Here is a 20,363-nt window from a genome sequence, read left to right as displayed (position 1 = left end):
TACTAGACTACCCTGTTCATGTCAGCGTCCCCCTGAAGTGGACCCATTCTTGGATAGCTCCACGTTTTGTTTTTTAATAAAGAGATTTGCACTCTGAAGCCACAATGATCTATCAGCTAGCTTGACTTAGTTGTTCCCTGTGGAGGCTGGCCTGACCGCAGTCGTTTTGCAGGTTAGCAAGTTCACACAGTTTAATTTCTCTTAAAACTCTGATGCAGATGGGACTATTAATAGCAAAACTAGTGGTGTTTCCTCCACAACGCTGATGTCTTTTTACATTACTAACACGGGGTGCTGCTGGCCAAAAAAAATTTCTAATATCCCTCCTCTTCAAAGGGGGCAGAGGAGGCAGCATGTTGTTGACATCTGTTGGGGCTGTGTGAGTGTGCACGTGTGTCTGTGTGACGGGAGGGGGGTTGGGTCAGGTCATAAGCCAATCAAACGTGCATTTGAGTGGGAAAAAATGGACTGGCACATTCAGCAAGTCAAAAGCAGCAGGGCCGAGAACCAAACGTGGTATATGCCATGTAGCAAAATAGATTTTGTTATGTGGTTTTTTTTTTTTTGCCATGAGGTGTTTTTTTGTTTTTGTTTTTTTACGTGGCATGTGGCATTTTTTTGGTATGTGGTAAAATGTATTTTGGTATGTGGTATTTTTTTGTATGTGGCAGTTTTAGGCATGTGGCAAAATGTCATTTGTAAGTTTGCATTTTTTTGGTATATGGCAAAAGAAATTTTGGTATGTGGCATTTTTTTGGCATGTGGCATTTTTTTTTGCCATGTGGCAAAACGGATTTTGCCATGTGCGTTATGAATAAAATGTATTATTATTATTATTATAATTTGAGCATCCTGAAAAGTTGCTAGTGTTATGCCCTTGCCATGCCATGCCATACACCCCACCAGGGTGAGCGGGGCAGTTTGTATACAACACGTGGCCGGGTAAATTGACAGATTAGACCAACACAAAATAATTTTTCGTTTTACGTGGGCTTTCTTCCCGACTGCACACGCAAACGCTTGTACAGCATTAATTGGGTAAATACTGAGAGATTGACAAAAATATTATAAATCAAATCACACTGCCAGGCGGTCCTCCTTATCCTCAAACAGTTCTCCTTACAAAAATAATGAGCAAAAATTTAAAAAAAATGGCAGGGTGACTCAAAAAAGAAATAGAAACAATAGTGGCTTTCTGAGTAAGGGGAAAAAAACACACCCACAAACAGCAACTTACCACCCTAACTATTATTTTGAAATCTTGAAAGCCAACAAATGAACTATTAGGCACCTGATGAGCTTTGTTTATTTTTTGATACAATTTCTTGATTCGATCTCACGAATGTTCAACATGTCCACTCTCTCCCGCCCGCAGGCCAATGAAGAACACTCGGACGAACCTATCGGGGAGTGGTGCGGTCCTTAACTCCGTCTCCGCAGCCAGACCCACTTGAACTGCCTTTTCAGGTACTCTCTACCGCATGCCGATTCGCCCGGGTACGGATCGGGTACGTCGTAACCCGGGGACTAAATGTAGTCACACATGATAGCCAAGTTCGTGTTACGTCGGCTCGATTTGTGTCATTTTATAACTCTGTTACTATCTATTGCGTCATTTGTTACATTGTGCATTTATTTATCACTTACGCTGTGTGCGTGACAGGAGCGTGAGCATGGAGGGCCCGCGATGGGCGACGTTACCGCTGGTCCTGGCGGCGGCGTGCTGGCTGCTCCCGTCCTCCGCGCGGTCCATGTTGTGCCCCAAGCGCTGCACGTGTCAGAACCTGCTGCCGTCCTACACGGTTCTGTGCGCCAAGACGGGTCTGCTCTTCGTGCCGCCCAACATCGACAGGCAGACGGCCGAGCTGCGTCTCATGGACAACTTCATCACCACGCTGAGGCAGCGAGACTTCGCTAACATGTCCAGCCTGGTAACGGCCTCCTTAGCGGCATCGAGCTGCATTTGCGTGCGAGTAACGGTCTATATTATCGACACCGACTTCAAAACCGCCCCTGGCGGTTGACCGAATATGGAAAAGGCAGCCTGAAGCCAAAAATAACAAAACAGATAGCAAACGGGAATCGCAGCAACTGCCACGAAAACAATCGCATGTTAATAGCCCCGAGCCGGCGGCTAACGGATTGTTGTCGCGGCGATAGATCCACCTGACGCTGAGCCGGAACACCATCAGTCAGATCCGGCCGTTCGCCTTCGCCGACCTCCAGGATCTGCACGCGCTCCACCTGGACGCCAACCGTCTGACCACGCTGGACGACAGCCACTTTCAGGGCCTGGTCAACCTGCGTCACCTCATCCTGGCCAACAACCAGCTGCACCGCATTTCCCAGGGAGCCTTCCAGGTGACCCCTCGCCTCACTCATTCGTCCGCGTCGGAATTTGTCGTCCGGCTCCACAAAATAAGTCAGAAGCATGCATTTTAGCGATTCGTTAAGCCAAAAAAATGAAAGCACCGCATTGTCCACACTGGTGGTTTCACCCTTTGAGGAGACATTGTGTTCCGGCCCCCTACTTGACATCAAAGTTAAGCATGTAGTGTGTTTACACAAAGACTTGCAGGTGGCCTTTTTCCTGTCAAAAAGCCGTCCAAAGACGTCGCCGACACACAGCCAACAGCAGCTACAGTGCTGGCCTACCCCTGCAATTCTGTCAAGATAATGCTCAATTTCTCCCAGAAAATGATTGCATTCATAAATGCTTTGGTAATAATATCTTCATTTATTGGGCTTGCTATGAAAAAAACAAAAATTAAATCATTATCATTTTACACAAAACTCCAAAAATGGGCCAGTCAAAAACATTGGCACCCTCAGCCTAATCCTTGGTAGTACAACCTTTGGACAAAATAACTGCGAACAACAGCTTCCGGTGTCCATCAATAGACCACTTTTCTTTGGCCAACTGCTCCAGGTCTCTGACATTTGAAGGGTGCCATTTTCAGATCTCTCCAAAGGTCTTCCATGTGTTGGAATTTAGTCCTCCCGGCCAAAGCTGCACGGAAACGGCGGCAGCCGAACGGAAATGGTGCTCCACTGCTTACCGCTTCCGTGCGCCCCCCGGGAGGGAGCAAAACTCCGCGCGTTCCTGTGTTAACCCTATGTACTAACTCCATGTTCCAAAAGTTTGAAAAAGACATACCGAAAGCAGGTTGACAATTTATCCGTCGACAATGGTCAAAAAACAAGGCAAAAACAGACGACGGAGGGACAATTCTGGATCCAACACAAGGCTACATAGAAAATGTTTCCGAGCAGCAAAATCTGTGTTATCTCAGTGTCCAATGTTTTTAAGTCCGTGGTGTAGGAGGCTGGGCCGAAGGTGTGTCCGGCCGTTGCTTTTGGGACCTTCCCTCTATGGCCGGTTTAGGTTCGTGCGTGCATGGGACGTGGTTGCCACAGCGACCGACGCTGGTCTTGACGTCCCAAGAGCCCGCTATCTACTTTGTTAACCGGGCTGGCGCTACTTGTTTTAGGACAAAGCGCACTGGTCTTTGTCCTTGTTCGTTGTCGGGAGAACTGATTGCCAGAGTAGGTGCGTCAATCTTGCTCGTGACGCACACATTGGGCTTCTGTCATAAGATGGCGTTGTGTATCTATTCTGTTTCTTTAAACTATGGTATGCTATTTATTTTATATTTGGTGTGTTAGAGTAGTGCAGTCCTACAGTAAATATGAGAAATGATACTATTCCCTGATTAATTATATTACGTGTGTTTGAGTAATGCAAACAGTTAGACGGTGCCTACGAGAAACAGTACCAGTTTTCCTTTTCCCCCTCATGAGCGCCGATAAGGTGATTCACTTTACTGTGTTCAAGGGCACGGAGTAAAGTCTGCCTAAACTATAGTTAGATGAATGTGTTAGACTAATGCAAACAATTATATGGTGTGTGTGAGAACGGTAGCTATTCCCTTCACATGGGATTCAGGTCTGGACTCATTGCTGGCCACTTTAGAAGTCTCCAGTGCTTTCTCTGAAACATTTTCTTGTGTGTTTTGGGTCATTGTCCTGCTGGAAGACCCATGATCTCTGAGGGACACCCAGCTTTCTCACACTTGGCCCTGCACTATGCTGCTAAATTTGTTGGTTGTCTTAAGACTTCATAATGCCATGCACACGGTCAACCAGTGCCAGAGTTAGCAAAGCAACCCCAAAACATCCGGGAACCTCCGTCATGATTGACTGTGAGGACCGTGTTCTTTTCTTTGAAGGCCTCGCCTGGCTTTTTTATGTCTCTGGGTCAGCAGTGGGGTCTTCCTGGGAATACTACCATAGAGACCCTTTTCATTCAGACGCCGACGGATAGTACGGGTTGACACTGTCGTACCCTCGGACTGCGGGACAGCTTGAACTTGTTTGGATGTTAGTCGAGGCTCTTTATCCACTATCCGCACAATCTTTCGTTGAAATCTCTCGTCAATTTTTCCTTTCCGTCCACATCTAGGGAGGTTAGCCACAGTGCCGTGGGCTTTACACTTACTGATGACACAGGAACATTCAGGTCTTTGGAGATGGACTTGTACACTTGAGATCTCCCATGCTTCCTCACAATTTTGCTTCTCAAGTCCTCAGACAGTTCTTTGGTCTTCTTTCTTATGTCCATGCTCAATATGGTACACACAAGGACACTAAAAAGAGGTTGAGTCCACTTTAATCCATTTTAACTGGTGGCAAGTGTGATTTTGTTATTGCCACCACCTGTTATGTGCCACAGGTAAGTAACAGGTGCTGTTAATTATACAAATTAGAGAAGCGTCACAAAGGGTGCCAATACTTTTGTCCGGTCCATTTTTGGAATTTTGTGTAAAATGATAATGATTGGGGAAAAAAATCCATTCTCTTTTGTGTTTTTTCATTGCAAGCAAAATAAATGAAGATATTACTACCAAACCATTTGTAATTGCAATCATTTTCTGGGGAAAATTGTGCATTATCTGACAGAATTGCAGGGATGCCAATACCTTTGACCAGCACTGTGAGGTTACTGTTTAATTGACTGACGCTGGGCTGCTACTGTATAGTTGTGCAAACACAGCAGTAATGGCGGCCAACCACTAGACGGCAATGTACACAAATCTCTACTCAGATTAGTCAATAGAGTAGATAGGCATACTGCTGTGTCAAGTGGCAAAGGCCAGATTGTGGCGGTCCTTATCAAAATGATTTATTACTTCTCTGCGAGCCGGTAGCAAATGTGCCACGGACCAGTACCGGTCCCCGGCCCTTTGGTTGGGGATCCCTGATGTAGTCGATGGTGAGAGGAAAAAGGCAAAAGCTTTACGGGACACGTACAAATGAAGCAAAAGTGGCGTGCTGGGAAGGTTCAGAAGCGCTTTCTTCTTAAATGAGGTCACAGATGAACGGCAGTTATCGTCTGCCTTACGCAAGAGCGTGCTAACCCCTCCCTGCTAGGAACGGCATAGATCTACAAGATCAGAGAGAGAAAAGAGACAAGGTGACCTTTTTATGCCGGCACTAGAGGCTGTCGTTATTAAAAGTGTGAAATACAAGTGCAACGAAATACTCCTCCAACGGCTGAAATGATGAGAAATAATCATTTGCAACCATTTTTGTACAGCAATTGTACGTGTGTTTGAACCCGGCAGGACTTTCTGGAGACCCTGGAGGACCTGGACCTGAGCTACAACAACCTGGCGGAGGTCCCGTGGGAGACCGTCTCCCTGCTGGTGAGCGTCAACACGCTCAGCCTGGACCACAACTTGATCGAGAGCGTTCCCGAGGGAATCTTCTCCAATCTGCACAAGCTAGCCAGGTAGCGGCCGCCTCTCCCCGCCCGGCTCGTCTCGTTCCGCTTGACGAAGCGTCTGTTTGCTGCGATCAGGCTGGACATGACGTCCAACAAACTGAAGAAGATCCCGCCCGACCCGCTCTTCCTGCGCATCCCGGTGTACGCCAAGATGAAGGGCTCGCCGCTGAGCGCCTTGGTTCTGAGCTTCGGCGGCAATCCGCTACACTGCAATTGCGAGTTGGTGTGGTTACGCCGGCTGACGCGCGAGGACGACCTGGAGACGTGCGCCTCTCCGAGGGACCTTGCCGGGAAGTACTTCTGGACCATCAGAGAGGTATAGCTTACTCGCCCCGTCTATTAGTGACCTGTGAAAGTCCCTTTGATAGACCGTTGAAGACCAAAAAATGAAATATTTGCAAAAAGAAATAAGCCAAAACTTTGCTATCTGGTAAACATTAGGCTGGCAAAGCAAGTTGAAGGTGGCGCAATTTGCCCATTTACTCTGCGGCCAAGGAAGCCAAATGGAAATAGGCAGCGGGAGGGAGCGGAAACGCCCCATTCAGGGCTACGGGCGTCCTTTTCCTGCGGGAATATCTAACAACGCGTCTCGCTTCCCGTAGGAGGAGTTTGTGTGCGAGCCGCCGATGATCACCCGCCACACGTCCAAGATGTTCGTGATGGAGGGCCAGGAGGTGAGCCTGCGCTGCAAGTCCATGGGCGACCCGGAACCCTCCACGCACTGGGTCGGCCCCGACGGGAAGCTGATGGGCAACACTTCGCGCACCATCTGCTACGAAAACGGCTCGCTGGACATCCTGAAGGCTTCCGTCAAGGTCGGCGTGACGGGGAAAGACACAGTCCCTCCGCTGCCGCTCAGCCGCTCTCCTAACTTCTGTCTCACGCAGGATTCGGGCAAGTTCACGTGCATCGCCTCCAACGCGGCCGGTGAGGCCACGGCGCCGGTGGAGCTGGTGGTCAATCCCTCGCCGCGTTCGGATCCCGGGCCGCCGGAGCGGGCCGACCCGGGGCCCTCGGACGTGCCCACCTCCATCCAGTCCAACGCCGGCGGGGGTCAAGCGCGCGTGGGCCAGCGGCAGGTCAGCGTATCCCAACTGACGGCCAGCGGCGCCCTGGTCACGTGGCCCGCTCAGAACCACGTCCCTGGCGTACGCGCCTACCAGATCCAGTACAACAGCTCTGCCGACGATGTCCTCATATACAGGTGATTAACTACATTTTAGAGCCATGCGGGCCAGAAGTGAAGATGACCTTTAGAATATTCAAATTAATGATTTTGTAAACAATGAGATAGTCGAGAGTTTGACGTCCTTGGGTCGTAGGGGCCAAATCAGCTCTGAAACAGCCCAGTTTTTCCGGATGCGCACGCTGAGCTCTGGACGATCCGAAAGCACCTTAAAGTGCGTATGACAGGATTAAAAAAAAAAGTCTTAAATAGCATAATAATGTGAATTAGAATCATATTTTGAGACGATTCGACTATATACAACAATTTGGCAAAATGCAGATGACGAGAAAATAGTCTTTTAATCCACCATTTAGCCACGCCTACCATGAGAGGGCTGTAGCGTCCCTAACAGGAGGATGACGTCAGCAGGGTCACTGTTTCATCTGATTTACAATTCAGCCCATTGAGGGGGAATTATTCAGAACGAGCAAAATGCGACGAAGAGAGCCGCAAAATGTCATTGTTTATGTCTCTCTACTCCAATATTTTGACAGGATATTCTTTTTATCCAAGTATTTTTCCCCAATAGCTAAATAAATGGTATGGTCATAACAATTAACAGTCTTGTGCTAAATGGAATATAAAATAATAAAAATGCATTTATTCAGTACGAAATGGCAAAATTACTCCATAGTGGTCAAAACTGTCAACTACGAACGATATTTTATGCCACCGTACTTAGTCAGGCTTTTGTCATTTCCCTGCCCCGGCTTCGGAGAATGTAAACAAACCAAGAAGCGTGACAGCTAGCCGACATGCTAGACCAAACCGAGTGATGTTTCAAAGTTTTCGAAGCGAAAAATCACACAAAACTAGTCCGGATCCTTTCACACGGCAGCGGGGTTGTCAATTGTCTTTGCCGATCGGCAACCCGCCCGGCGGCGAACAAGTTACAGGTCGTCGTTCCCCTGCTGCGGGCAGAGGGCTCATTTGCATGGAAGCAGCTGGACAATGACCGCCGGACAAACCGGCCGACATTGGGGGAGCGCGTAGCTGCCACATGGTTAACACGAATATGGCGTAAGATAATGCTTTACTACATGGCGAAGATGTAAACAGTGAGAGAATGGCGTGCAGTTGTTGTGCAGCTAACATGGCAGGATGTGTCTGAGGAGAACTTTTCTACATGTCCGTCCATGATCAAACGTAAGTAAATAGTCCTTTATTTAAAAAATGTGTGTAATTGCTGTATTCATGGCCATTTTTAACACAAAGTTGCAATTTCTGATGGGTTTGAACATTTGACAGAAAACCGGGCACACAAAGAGGGCAATAAGCCGAGTACAGCGCTCTCCCGGCGGGGAGGTGTGCGGCAAGACGCCGGTCGTCGGCCGGGTGGCATTCTCGGTGGACAAGGAGCATTGTCAGCCACAAAATGCAAGCCACCTCCATATGAAAACGTGTGCCATGATCCCAGTATTTGACATAATACAAAACACGATGTTTACTCACATCCTCGTAAGCCCAATGGTCTTACAGTTCTCGCACACTTGTCTTGGCTGATCTCGGGGTGAACGGAAACTTTCTGAAACCGAAAAAGGCTCACACGCCTTTCCCTGGTGCAGCTACAAAAGCCTGCAGCCGTTTGGCTGGCGTGATGCAAAAAATAAACAAATCTAATCCGCAAAATCAGCTGAATCCGCAGGCCGTCTGCATGCTATAAAACAATGTTGTATTGTGAGACTGAAGCCGGAAGTCACTCATTTTCATGGCGTGGGAATCAAGAATTGAATAGATAAAACGATCGCTTCCACACACATCCAAGCGGTCCACTTCATTCAGGAGCATAAAACACTGCGTGAAATATGAAATAAACATGCTTTTTGGTCAAGTTGAGCGATCCTGGATTGACGTCGGGGCTTTGCTCGACTTCCCCTCGGCAGGATGATCCCGGCCGTTCGCAAGTACTTCCAGCTGGGCGACCTGGCGTCGTCGCGCGACTACGACTTGTGCGTCCTGGCCGTCTACGACGACGGTCTCACCGCCTTGACGGGAACCAAGATGGTAGGATGCGTGGCCTTCACCACAGAACCCGAGTACGGACGATGTCACTCCATCCGAGACCAGGTAGGGGTTGACGCGGGAATGATTAAATGCCCTTCACTCACGCTATTTCTCACTTCTGTCCTTTCTTCCCCCGTCGCGCGTCCTTAGCGTTGCGTTCACCGGCAAGTGTAAAAGTAAGCTTTACCTGCACTTGCCAGGGGGGAGATCAGTGTAGTACGTTTAGAGATACAGCAGAGCTTAAAACTCACCCGGAGCGGACGGCTTTCCACATTACTTTGTTGTCAGAGTTCCCATCCGCATGACTTTGTTGTCAAAATTGCCATCCGCTCCTGCCCAATCTGGGATTTGTTGACTCCCTGAAAATGCCAGCCTCTATATTTCAGCAGGGCCAAGAACGAAAAGTAGTATATGGGATGGAAATTTGGACGTGCGTAGCCGTTAATGGCATAGCCTGACCTGGGTGCCAGTTGAATGTAAATGCGCTGTTTTTAAAGTGTATGGTCAAAAATCACAACCACATGTGTTTCTGTCATTCAAAGCGAATGGAAAATTTGGACGTGCATAGCCAACAATGGCATGGACGTGCATGGCCTGAAAAAATGCAATTTACCAAAAAAAAAAAAAAATTTTGCTAATGCCACATGCCCCAAAAAATGCCACATGCCTAAATCGATTTTGCCACATAACAAAAGCCATTTTGCCACATGCAAAAAAAATGCCACATACCAAAATCCATTTTGCCACATGCCAAAAAAAATGCCACATGCCTAAATCCACTTTGCCACATGCCCCCCCCAAAAAAAGCCACATATCAAAATCCATTTTGCCACATACCAAAAAAAATGCCACATGCCAAAATCCATAACGCATACAACAAATAGATAACATAAATAACAAATAAAAAATGCCACATGACCCGAAAAAGCCACATGCCAAAATCATTTTTTTCCACATACCAAAAGCCACATGCCAAAAAAATTAACCCTAACCCTAAACCCTAAACCCTAACCCTAACATTCAAAAAAATGCGACATGCCAAAATTGATTTTGCCACATACAAAAAAATGCAACATACCAAAACCCATTTTGCCGCATACCAAAAGAAATGCCACATACCAAAATCCAATCTGCCACATACTAAAAAAAATGCCATATTTTGCCACATACCAAAAAAAAAAATGCCACATGCCTAAATCAATTTTGCCACATAACAAAAGCCATTTTGTCACATGCCAAAAAAATGCCACACACCAAAATCCACTTTGCCACATGCCCAAAAAAAATGCCACATATCAAAATCCATTTTGCCACATACCAAAAAAAATGCCACATGCCAAAATCCATAACGCATACAACAAATAGATAACATAAATAACAAATAAAAAATGCCACATGACCCGAAAAAGCCACATGCCAAAATCATTTTTTCCCACATACCAAAAGCCACATGCCAAAAAAATTAACCCTAAACCCTAACCCTAACATTAAAAAAAATGTGACATGCCAAAATTGATTTTGCCACATACAAAAAAATGCCACATACCAAAACCCATTTTGCCGCATACCAAAAGAAATGCCACATACCAAAATCCAATCTGCCACATACTAAAAAAAATGCCATATTTTGCCACATACCAAAAGCCATTTTGTCACATGCCAAAAAAATGCCACACACCAAAATCCACTTTGCCACATGCCCCAAAAAAATGCCACATATCAAAATCCATTTTGCCACATACCAAAGAAATGCCACATGCCAAAATCCATTACGCATACAACAAACAAATAGATAACATAAATAACAAATAGAAAATGCCACATGCCCCGAAAAAGCCAAAAGCCACATGCCAAAAAAATGGCACATTCAAAAACATGCTACATGCCAAAATCGATTTTGCCATATACAAAAAAATGTCACACACCAAAAGCCATTTTGCCGCATACCAAAAGAGATGCCACATACCAAAATCCCTACTGCCACTTACTAAAAAAAATGGCATACCAAAATCCATTTTGCCACATACCAAAAAAAAAAAAAATGCCACATACCTAAATCGATTTTGCCACATAACAAAAGCCATTTTGCCACATGCCACAAAAAATGCCGCATACCAAAATCCACTTTGCCACATGCCCAAAAAAATGCCACATACCAAAAAAAATGCCACATGCCAAAATCGATGGCACATGCAACAAACAAATAGATAACATAAATAACAAATAGAAAATGCCACATGCCCAGAAAAAGCATCATGCCAAAATCAATTTTTCCCCCATGCCAAAAGCCATATGACAAAAAAATGGCACATTCAAAAAAATGCTACATGCCAAAATCGATTTTGCCACATACAAAAAAATGCCACATACCAAAACCCATTTTGCCGCATACCAAAAGAAATGCCACATACCAAAATCCATTCTGCCACATACTAAAAAAAAATGCCACGTACCAAAATCCATTCTGCCACATACTAAAAAAAAAATGCCATACCAAAATCCATTTTGCCACATACTAAAAAAATGCCACATATCAAACTCCATTTTGCCACGTACCAAAATACCAAAAAAATGCCACATGCCAAAAAAATGCCACATGCCAACAGCCATTTTGCGACATACCAAATACCACTTTTCATTCTCGCTCTCTTATATTTCTCACACACGTGCATATAATTTTGTTTTGTTTCAGTTTTTGGGAGGCACCATGATCCTGATCCTGGGCGGCATCATCGTGGCATCCGTTTTGGTCTTCATCTTCATTCTGCTGATGAAATATAAGCTGCACAATAACCAGGACCACAAACACGACGCCGCCCGACACGCTCATGTCTGCTCGCAGACCAACGGGGGCGGAGCCAACAACCCGCCGCCTTTGGGACAAGGTGATGTGCGGGCACTTCTTGTGATAAAATCTTCAAAGATTTAAGATCAGGAGTCATCTCTTTGTTGCATTTGGACCCGAGCCGAGCTGCTGCCACCGGCCTTTTCGGGGTAGTCCGTTTTGTCACGTCGGCCGCTCGGGACACGCCCGAGAGCCTTCGCTCTATTCTTTATCTGAGAGAGAGGCAGGCTGTGATAAGGCTAGCTTTTCCTGCCCTTGAAATTTAACGTTTCTCTTGTTGTCTCGCAGGCACTCACAAAGGACGCCGGCTGTCATCGTCGACAGCGGACGGGCCGTCTCCCGCCGCCACCGACGTCCGCGGAACTCCTGTGGATTTGGACGGCGCCCGCTACGGCGATGCCGCCACCGCCGCCTCGCAATAACCAATAGAAGCAAGGGTCGAGCTAAGCCAGTACGCCGTGCCCCCTTGCCGCTCACACGCAGACTTTTTTTCTTTTCATTTGACACTGGCGCCCGGAGCCGAGACGGGCGGGGCAGCGACAAGCGACGCCCCGCGCCGGTCAGTTCAACTCACCGAACTCAACACTCACCCTTTAAAGTGTATATGACACCAAGATATTCTTTGTATAAGTATTTTTTTCCCCCCGATTGCTATATAAATTGTATGGTCATGACATAAAAGTCTTGTGCTAAATGGAATATGAAACATTAAAAATGCATATGTTCAATATGACAGGGCTAAATAACTGCATAATGGTCAAAACTGCAGACTTCTTAAACTTATCGAACGGTATTTTAGCCTAACCCGGCTTTTGTCATTTCCCTGCTGCGGTCTCAGTGACGGAGGAAAAAGTGTGAACAAAAGAGGAGGCGTGAGAGCTAGGCTACATGCTAACCCGAACCCAACGGCTCTTCCAAGTCTCTTCATCGCCTTTCGAACAGGCAAAAAAAAAAATTAAAAGCACACAAAACTACCCCCATTCTAGTCACACACGGCAGCGGGAGTGATTGCCTTCACCGATCGGCCAGCCTCCGGCGGCGAGCAAGTTTCAGCGGACGTGACGGCTCGTCATTCCCCTGCTGCGGCCTTGGCGAGCAGTCCCGCCAGACCCAGGGCAACGTCAACGAACATCCGGCGGGAGTGTTTGTTGCCGAGGACGCAGCAGGGGAATGAACGCCGAAAAGGCTGATTCTCGGCGGACTTACTGGCCAATATCAGGCGACTTGTCACACGCCGCAGTCACCTGTCGATGAAGGCAATCACTCCCGCCTTCATCAACCGATGACCGCCAGCTTGTCGCACGCCATTTGTCGCCGGTCGATGAAGGCAACCGCTTCCTGCTTCACCGGCCGACGGCAAGCATTGTCAGCCATAAAAATGCAAGCGACTTATTAAAACCATGGTCCATGATTCCAGTATTTGACAGCAATTTAAAACACTTACCTTACTTCCTTGTCCGTCAAATGGTCCCTCGATTGTCGGACGTATTTTGCCCATTCTTCGCGGTGAACAGGATCTTTTGGAAACACCAAAAGGCTCACACCACTCTCGTTGGTGTAGTAACAAAAGCCTGCAGCACACTAGGGTGGCGTGACGTGAAAAATAAACGAATTAATCCACAAAATCAGCTGAATTGGCAGTCCTTCTGCATACAATAGTATGACTGTATAGTTAAGATTATCTCATCTGCTGATGTCACATCAGCCTTCTTCCTCAATCCGAGACTCTGGCCGGAAGTCACTCATTTTTATAGCACGGGATTCAAAAAGTTGAAGAATCACTTCCGCATACATCCAAGCAGTGAATTTCATTCAGGAGGATTAAATACTGCATGTAATAAACATGCTTTCTGGTGTCATATACACTTTAAACTCATTTTGCTGTTTCAGTTCGATAGGGGCATTGTTTTGTCAGGTTAGGTTAGCACAGGGGCGTCAAACCGATTCCACAAAGGGCCCAGCGGGTCCTCGTCTTTGTTCCAACAGATCCAGCGCAGACTGTTGGTCCATCTTGGTTCGTAATGAGGTTTCTGCTAAAACAAGCAGCACCTGACTGCAATCAACTGATTACATTTGTAAGACACCAGATTGGTGCAGCCCTTTGAGGACCGGTTTGATACCCGGCTAGCATTTAATTTTTTAGGTTAAATATTGTTTTTTTTTTTTGTTTTGTTTTTTTTTGCTTCCTTGAAATTTTTTCATTCATACATTTTCCCCATTTTGTAGTTATGAGTTTTAGTTTTGTCTTCACACTATTCTTTTGCATTATTTTGATGAACTGGCAGAAAGAAAGAAAAAGAGCACGCCACTAATCGTTAGAGTGACTCCAGCAGTGCCGAGAATGACAAATTGGTATTTGGTATGTGGCAAAATTGATTTTGCCATGTGGCTTTTTTTTTTTTTTTTTTTGCCATGTTACATGTGGCAAAATGTATTTCTGCATGTGGCTTTTTTTTGCCATATGGATTTTTTTTGGTATGTGGCAAAATTGATTTTGTCATGTATTTTTTTGTGGAAAAATTGATTTTGGAATATGCCATTTTTTTTGTGTGTGTGGCTTTTTTTTTTTTTTTGGTATATGGCATTTTTGAAGGCCATGCACATCCAAATTTTCCATTCATTTTGAATGACAGAAAAATATGTGGTTATGATTTTCAACCATACACTTTACATGACAGCGCATTGACATTCAAGCGGTTCCCAAATAAGGCTTTGCCACTGAAGGCTACGAACGTCAAAATTTTCCATTCATTTTAAATGGCAGAAAAACATGTGTGGCTGTGATTTTGGAACATATACTTACCATTACAGTGCAAAATTTGGACGTGCATAGCTCTCAATGGCATGGATGTGCATATATAATGCCATATAGCAAAAAAAAAAAAAAAAAAAAAAAAAAAAGCCAAATACCAAAAAAATGCCACATACCAAAATCCATTTTTACCACTTTTCGTTCTCTCTTTGCTGTCATTCGTTCTCGCTATCTCTCCAGGACTGCCGAGAACAAAAAGTGGTATTTGGTATGTGGCAAAATTGTTTTTGCCATGTGGCATTTTTGCAGGCCATGCACGTCCAAATTTTCCATTCATTTTGAATGGCAGCAAAACATATGGTGTTGATTTTTGACCATACACTTTGCATTACAGCGCATTGACATTCATTTGGCACCCAAATAAGGCTATGCCATTGATGGCTACGAACGTCCATATTTCCTATTCATTTTAAATGGCAGAAAACCATGAGTGGCTGAGGCTAAAAAAAATGCCACATACCAAAATCCATTTTGCCACATACGATAAAATGACACATGCCAAAATACATTTTGCCACATGGCAAAATCAATTTTGCCACATACCAAAAAAATAACACATGGGGAAAGAAATGCCACATGCCAAAATCCATTTTGCCACATACCAAAAATAATGCACATGGCAAAAAAAAAGCCAGATACCAAAATACATTTTGCCACATGGCAAAATCAATTTTGCCACATACCAAATACACTTTTCGTTTCCGCTGTCTCTCCGTTTTTGAAATATCACAATTTCAACGCACTGTTACTTGAATGGCATTAGTACTGAGTCAGTATTTCCACAACGGAGCAACACTGCCTCCTGCAGTTCAGCTGAATCAATTACAAGCATTGATAATTACTGTGAAAACACACAACCACAATTCTAACGAACATTCATTACGCTTTGCCCTCAGGTGGTGCCGCCGGCTACGGAAAGTCTCACCGAACTCATGAGGCCAGCTACCGACGAGGACTTTTGTAGACGGCGTGGGCCGGGCCAAAGTACTCGGGCAAACGGACGGACACGACGTCCCTGAAAGAACGTTCTTTCAAGACTTTCCGTGAAGAAGATTGAAATAGGAATACTCATTCCGTCAGGGAGCGGCTCTCCCAGTGTCTGTCTTGGTTTCACTTTTAAGCACTTTTGTCGCAGGGGCGTTTGAATGAAGTTTTCCACAGGACGTGACCAGCGCCCGCCACGAGTCGGTTCTGCTCTCGCTTCATCGATACGCCGCACTTTTGAGTCGAGTCACACTTTTGCGTTCTGAGAAAAGTCAACGTGGGATTTGTAAAGAAAGAAATAAAAAATATTTTTATTGAAAAACTTGTCGGCACATGCACAAACACGCTCTCCTTTATTGGTCGGATGACTGTCGGCGGTCGTCGTCGTTGGCAGGCGAGACCATGGCCTTGACCCTGACCCGGGTCTCTTCCCTGGCCTTGGACTTTGAGTTGGCTTCGGTGACGTCCTTGAGGCCCAGGAGACCGCGGAAGCCGTTCCTGATCTCTGCCGTGCGGACCCCGTAGATGACGGGGTTGGCGGCGGCCGGGACCAGGATGTAGAGGAGCCCCATGGCGCTGTTGGCGTCGGTGGGGATGGACAGACTTAGGTTGTGCGACAGGAAGCTGACGGTGCCCACCAGGTAGAAGACCATCATCACCATCAGGTGGGTACCGCAGGTGTGAAAAGCCTTACGTCTCTCGTTCCCGTGGGCCGCCGCCCGGACCGCGGCGCCCAAGATCTGAGTTGACAGACAAGCAAACATAAGATTTCAACTCGATGTGTCGCGCACTTCTGGCTGGCAAAAGAGCACGTGCAACGTTTAAAGAGCGACGGCTTTAGCGGCGCTTTTCTACGAGCGCGCTCCAAAACCTGTCGGGTGTCTTTCCCCAGGTAAATGTTTAGCGAGGCCAGAAATTCATAGGATTCCTCCCTCGGCCGTCGTTTCGCGGTTCAGGCCGAGATACAGAGAAGGTTGCTGCACTTTTTTCAAGCTTCAAACGCAAAGGGTTCAGTCGTCCGGAAGTGAAATGTTTCCAAAGATTACCTTCAAGTAGGAGAATACGATGAGCGGGATGTCCACGCCCACGAAGCAGGCGATGACGGCCACGCCGGCGGCGGCGCTGCGTCGGGTGTCACCGCAGGCCAGGCTAACCAGCGCCATGTGATCGCAGTAACAGTGGCGGATGACGCGGGAGGCGCAGAAGCGCAGCGAGCCCGCCAGGCCCACCAACGTGCCCATGACGGCGCCGCTGCGGGCTGCCGTGAAAAGGGCCAGCGCCAGCAGCGCCCGCCGGCCCACCAGCCGCTCGTAGCACAGCGGCCGGCAGATGGCCACGTAGCGGTCGAGCGCCATGGCCAGCAGCACGGTGGACTGCACCGACGACAGGAAGTGGGTGGCGAACATCTGCGCCAGGCAGCCGGCCAGCGACACGCCGTTCCGTTCCGCCAGCAGAACCGCCAGCGCGCTGGGGACGATGGCTCCCAAGGATAGCAGGTCCACCAGGCAAAGGGCGCAGATCAAAAGGTACCTGTCAGAAAGTGGGGTGATACACTAGGCTGGACTCAAATACACGAGACGAGTGAGAGTGGCATTTCCCAATGAATGGTTTCTTCTTATTTATTGTCATCATCATCGGTATCATTGTCAGTTGCAAAATGTGATATGATTAACCCGAACAAAGACAAGGGCTGACGAGCAGACATAGAGTTTTGAGAGGGGCCACGAGGCGCAGTGCCCCCTTGTGGCCAAAAAATGTCATTGCAATTTACTTTACCTATACAGGTAGTCCCCAGGTTACGAACGATTCCGTTCCTATGCTATACGTAACCCGAATTTCCGCTTAAGTCGGAATGAACCCTTTAGGTACCCCCAAATACACCCTAAATCACAGGTGTCAAACCGATTCCAGAAAGGGCCAAGTGGGTGCTGGATTTTGTTCCAACCGATACAACGCAGAGAGTTTAACCAATGAACTTTGTGCTGAAACAAGCAGCACCTGACAAAGTTTAACTGATTACACATGTAAAAGATCTAATTGGTGGAAAGGTGTCCTCTTCATCGGTTGGAAAGCAAACCTGCACCCACTTGCCCCTTTCTGAAATCGGTTTGACACCTGTGCCCTAAATCTCAAAATAACTATCCAAAAACATGTATCATGTCATATTAATAAAATAAAGTAAAAAATAACATTCAATGATTCAAAGTCTGTAACAATAACACTGCAGAACAAGTAATGAGGAGAGAGAGGTTGAAAATCATGGCCGCTCAGGTCGCCAGCGCCGGCTCTCTCAACGTGACCCCGCCGTCCGAACTAAAAAAAAAAAAACAGATCGGAACTCGCAAAGAGGAGTCGGCGCCAGCGCTGGGCGAGAAGCAGCAGCGGCAGCAAGCATGAGAACAAGGAAGCGGCAGATCTCCCGGCTGAAAGGAACTGCAGGACGGCAGTGACGCACCTGGGGAAGGAGGGGCATCCTGTCATGAAGAACAGCAACCGGACCTAGGTACTGTTTAGGTGACTAAAAGAAAAAAAAAATGACTGGAGACAAAATAGCGGACGAGACTCTGGTGTTGTCAAGTCAAAGTCACATAAGTCTGGTATGTCGTAACACGGGGACTAGCTGTATATTTAAAATACAGACTTAGCTGGTAAAGTTTTGTCTACAAAATTGAATGAAATGAACAAGAATCCTACAAAGTAGTTTATAATGGGTCAAAATTATTTTTCAAACAGATCATTTGACTGGCGCCTTAGAGACGGTCCTTTGCTTTGCTTAGCCAAAACTACACCTGGGGAGGCAAAATAATATTCGGAATTTCTTTAAACCAAAGCTTTCAAAAGCTTCAACAACAACTGAACTTGAACCGAGGATTGAACACCAGACATGCTCAATGATGTTCATGTCTGGTGACTGGGCCAGAAGAAGAACAAGATCCTCCAGGACTGGCCAGCCCAGCCACCAGACCTGAACAGGATGAAAGAGGAAGCATGGAAGACAAAACCCAAGAATGTTGATGAACTCTGGGAGGCGTGCAAGACTGCTTTCTTTGATGTTCCTGATGACTTCATCAATAAATTGTATGAATCCTTGCCGTAGCCCATGGAAGTCATACAAAATATTCAATTTGGATCTCACAGCACCACGACTTAATTCGCTTATGTTATGTAACATATTTTTGTATTTGAAGTGCATTTTTTTGTTCAATTTTCACACTACTTTCTGTAGGCGACAAAACTTTTGTCTTGCCAAAATTTGACCGTTATGTCTTCATTAAATGATAAATCTTTTTTCAGTGAAACAAATACATTTTTGTACATTCAACATCATTTGGGAGGGTCTTACCTTTGATATGAGCCATTTCTGAAACCATTTGAATAATAATTAAAAGTCAGGTTATTAGCAATCGTTTCTACATAATGGATAAGCGACAAGACTTTTGTCAGGGACTGTATATATGTATATTAGGGCTGTCAAACGATTAAAAATTTTAATCGAGTTAATCACATCTTAAAAATTAATGAATCGTAATTAATCGCAATTCAAACCATCTATAAAATATGCCATATTTTTCTGTGAATTATTGTTGGAATGGAAAGATAAGACGCAAGACGGATATATACATTCAACATACTGTACATAAGTACTGTATTTGTTTATTATAACAATAAATCGACAAGATGGCATTAACATTATTAACATTCTGTTAAAGCGATCCATGGATAGAAAGACTTGTACTTCTTAAAAGATAAATGTGAGTACAAGTCATAAATATTTTATATTAAAACTCCCCTTAATGTTTTCATTTTAATAAAATTTGTAAAATTTTCAATCAAAAAGTAAACTAGTAGCTCACCATTGTTGATGTCAATAATTACACAATTCTCATGGTGCTCAAAACCCATAAAATCAGTCGCACCAAAGCGCCAGCAGAGGGAGACAAACACAAGTAACAAGTGGCCATGACACTGCTGTGATTTTAATCTGTTTGAACGGAGCATGTGCGTTAATTGTGTCAAATATTTTAACGTGATTAATTTTTTTTTTTAAATAATTACCGCCCGTTAACGCGATAATTTGGACAGCCCTAATGTATGTATATACACATACATATATTTTGCAAGTTAACTTCATTGATGACACTGCGTTTCGGGGGTCATCAATATGTTTTACCCGCCACAAAAGTCAACCTCTACCTATGTGAAAACAGGACAGCTTTAAAGTTCCAACAAAAACATGAGGCAAAAAAGTGTGAAGTGTCACGCTTCAAGAAGGTGACGTCGCTTCCTACTGCTCTCCAACAAAAGAAAACGTACTGGCGCAAGACAAGAAACAACAAGCGTGAATAAGGATTTGGACTAATGATAAACAGTTTTAGGCACTCTGAAGAGGAAGCTAACAAGGGTACAGAAAGTCATTGAGGAACCCACCGAAATTAAACAGGATGAGAAGTAGTACCTGCATGGGGACACGAGACACGCTACCTTGACTCGCAGCTGTCCCGAAAACTTTTAGCTTCACCGCACTCACATTTCTTTACAATTAATTTAAAAAAAAAAAAAAAAACTGGGGTCCAAGAAGGCTGACTGCTTCAGGAAAGTTGGAAGGGAGCAAACTATAAACTGAAATACAAGTGAGTGAGTTTTCCCACATGGCTAATTATAGTCGTAAATAGAAGTTTAACAGTCCATTCAGAAACAACCTGTG

General features: G+C 45.6%; 2 protein-coding genes across 4 annotated transcripts in view; one reads left to right on the top strand and one right to left on the bottom strand.

The window, feature by feature from the left end:
• Nucleotides 1-17,501, top strand: part of si:cabz01090165.1 (uncharacterized protein LOC100333421 homolog) — a 54,497-nt gene extending 36,996 nt beyond the window's left edge. The window contains exons 2-12 of one of the 2 annotated variants that reach the window (XR_009063478.1): nucleotides 1,376-1,467; nucleotides 1,664-1,931; nucleotides 2,161-2,361; nucleotides 5,625-5,791; nucleotides 5,861-6,101; nucleotides 6,388-6,600; nucleotides 6,673-6,989; nucleotides 8,897-9,080; nucleotides 11,710-11,902; nucleotides 12,151-12,421; nucleotides 15,571-17,501. Coding sequence is in view for 1 of the 2 variants with exons in the window: in XM_057838952.1 (XP_057694935.1) it covers nucleotides 1,674-1,931; nucleotides 2,161-2,361; nucleotides 5,625-5,791; nucleotides 5,861-6,101; nucleotides 6,388-6,600; nucleotides 6,673-6,989; nucleotides 8,897-9,080; nucleotides 11,710-11,902; nucleotides 12,151-12,284 (1,908 nt within the window). In the remaining variant the exon portion in view is untranslated. The remainder of the gene's footprint in view (nucleotides 1-1,375; nucleotides 1,468-1,663; nucleotides 1,932-2,160; nucleotides 2,362-5,624; nucleotides 5,792-5,860; nucleotides 6,102-6,387; nucleotides 6,601-6,672; nucleotides 6,990-8,896; nucleotides 9,081-11,709; nucleotides 11,903-12,150; nucleotides 12,422-15,570) is intronic. The other variant, XM_057838952.1, reaches the window with a different exon arrangement.
• LOC130917491 (olfactory receptor 52P1-like) lies at nucleotides 15,989-17,599 on the bottom strand. Of its 2 annotated transcripts, none has more exons than XM_057838954.1 (3): nucleotides 17,561-17,599; nucleotides 16,705-17,188; nucleotides 15,989-16,398 (listed from the first exon to the last, which is right to left on the bottom strand). In XM_057838954.1, the coding sequence occupies exons 2-3, from the start codon at nucleotides 17,062-17,064 to the stop codon at nucleotides 16,012-16,014; spliced, it is 747 nt and encodes a 248-aa protein (XP_057694937.1). In that variant the 5' UTR covers nucleotides 17,065-17,188; nucleotides 17,561-17,599; the 3' UTR covers nucleotides 15,989-16,011. The 2 variants fall into 2 exon arrangements, with proteins under 2 accessions (XP_057694937.1, XP_057694936.1); XM_057838953.1 differs by having other exon boundaries at nucleotides 17,435-17,575.
• Between the last annotated feature and the right edge of the window lie 2,764 nt (nucleotides 17,600-20,363).

Source organism: Corythoichthys intestinalis, chromosome 6 (genome assembly GCF_030265065.1).
Source record: "Corythoichthys intestinalis isolate RoL2023-P3 chromosome 6, ASM3026506v1, whole genome shotgun sequence".
NCBI classification, from domain to species: domain Eukaryota; kingdom Metazoa; phylum Chordata; class Actinopteri; order Syngnathiformes; family Syngnathidae; genus Corythoichthys; species Corythoichthys intestinalis.
This window is presented reverse-complemented; position numbering and strand designations above follow the sequence as displayed.

Coding starts and splice junctions, on each gene's coding strand:
- LOC130917491 (XM_057838954.1), bottom strand. CDS start 17,064: ATGTTCGCCACCCACTTCCTGTCGTCGGTGCAGTCCACCGTGCTGCTG. Junction 16,399..16,704: donor TCGTATTCTCCTACTTGAAG/GTAATCTTTGGA, acceptor CTGTCAACTCAG/ATCTTGGGCGCCGCGGTCCG.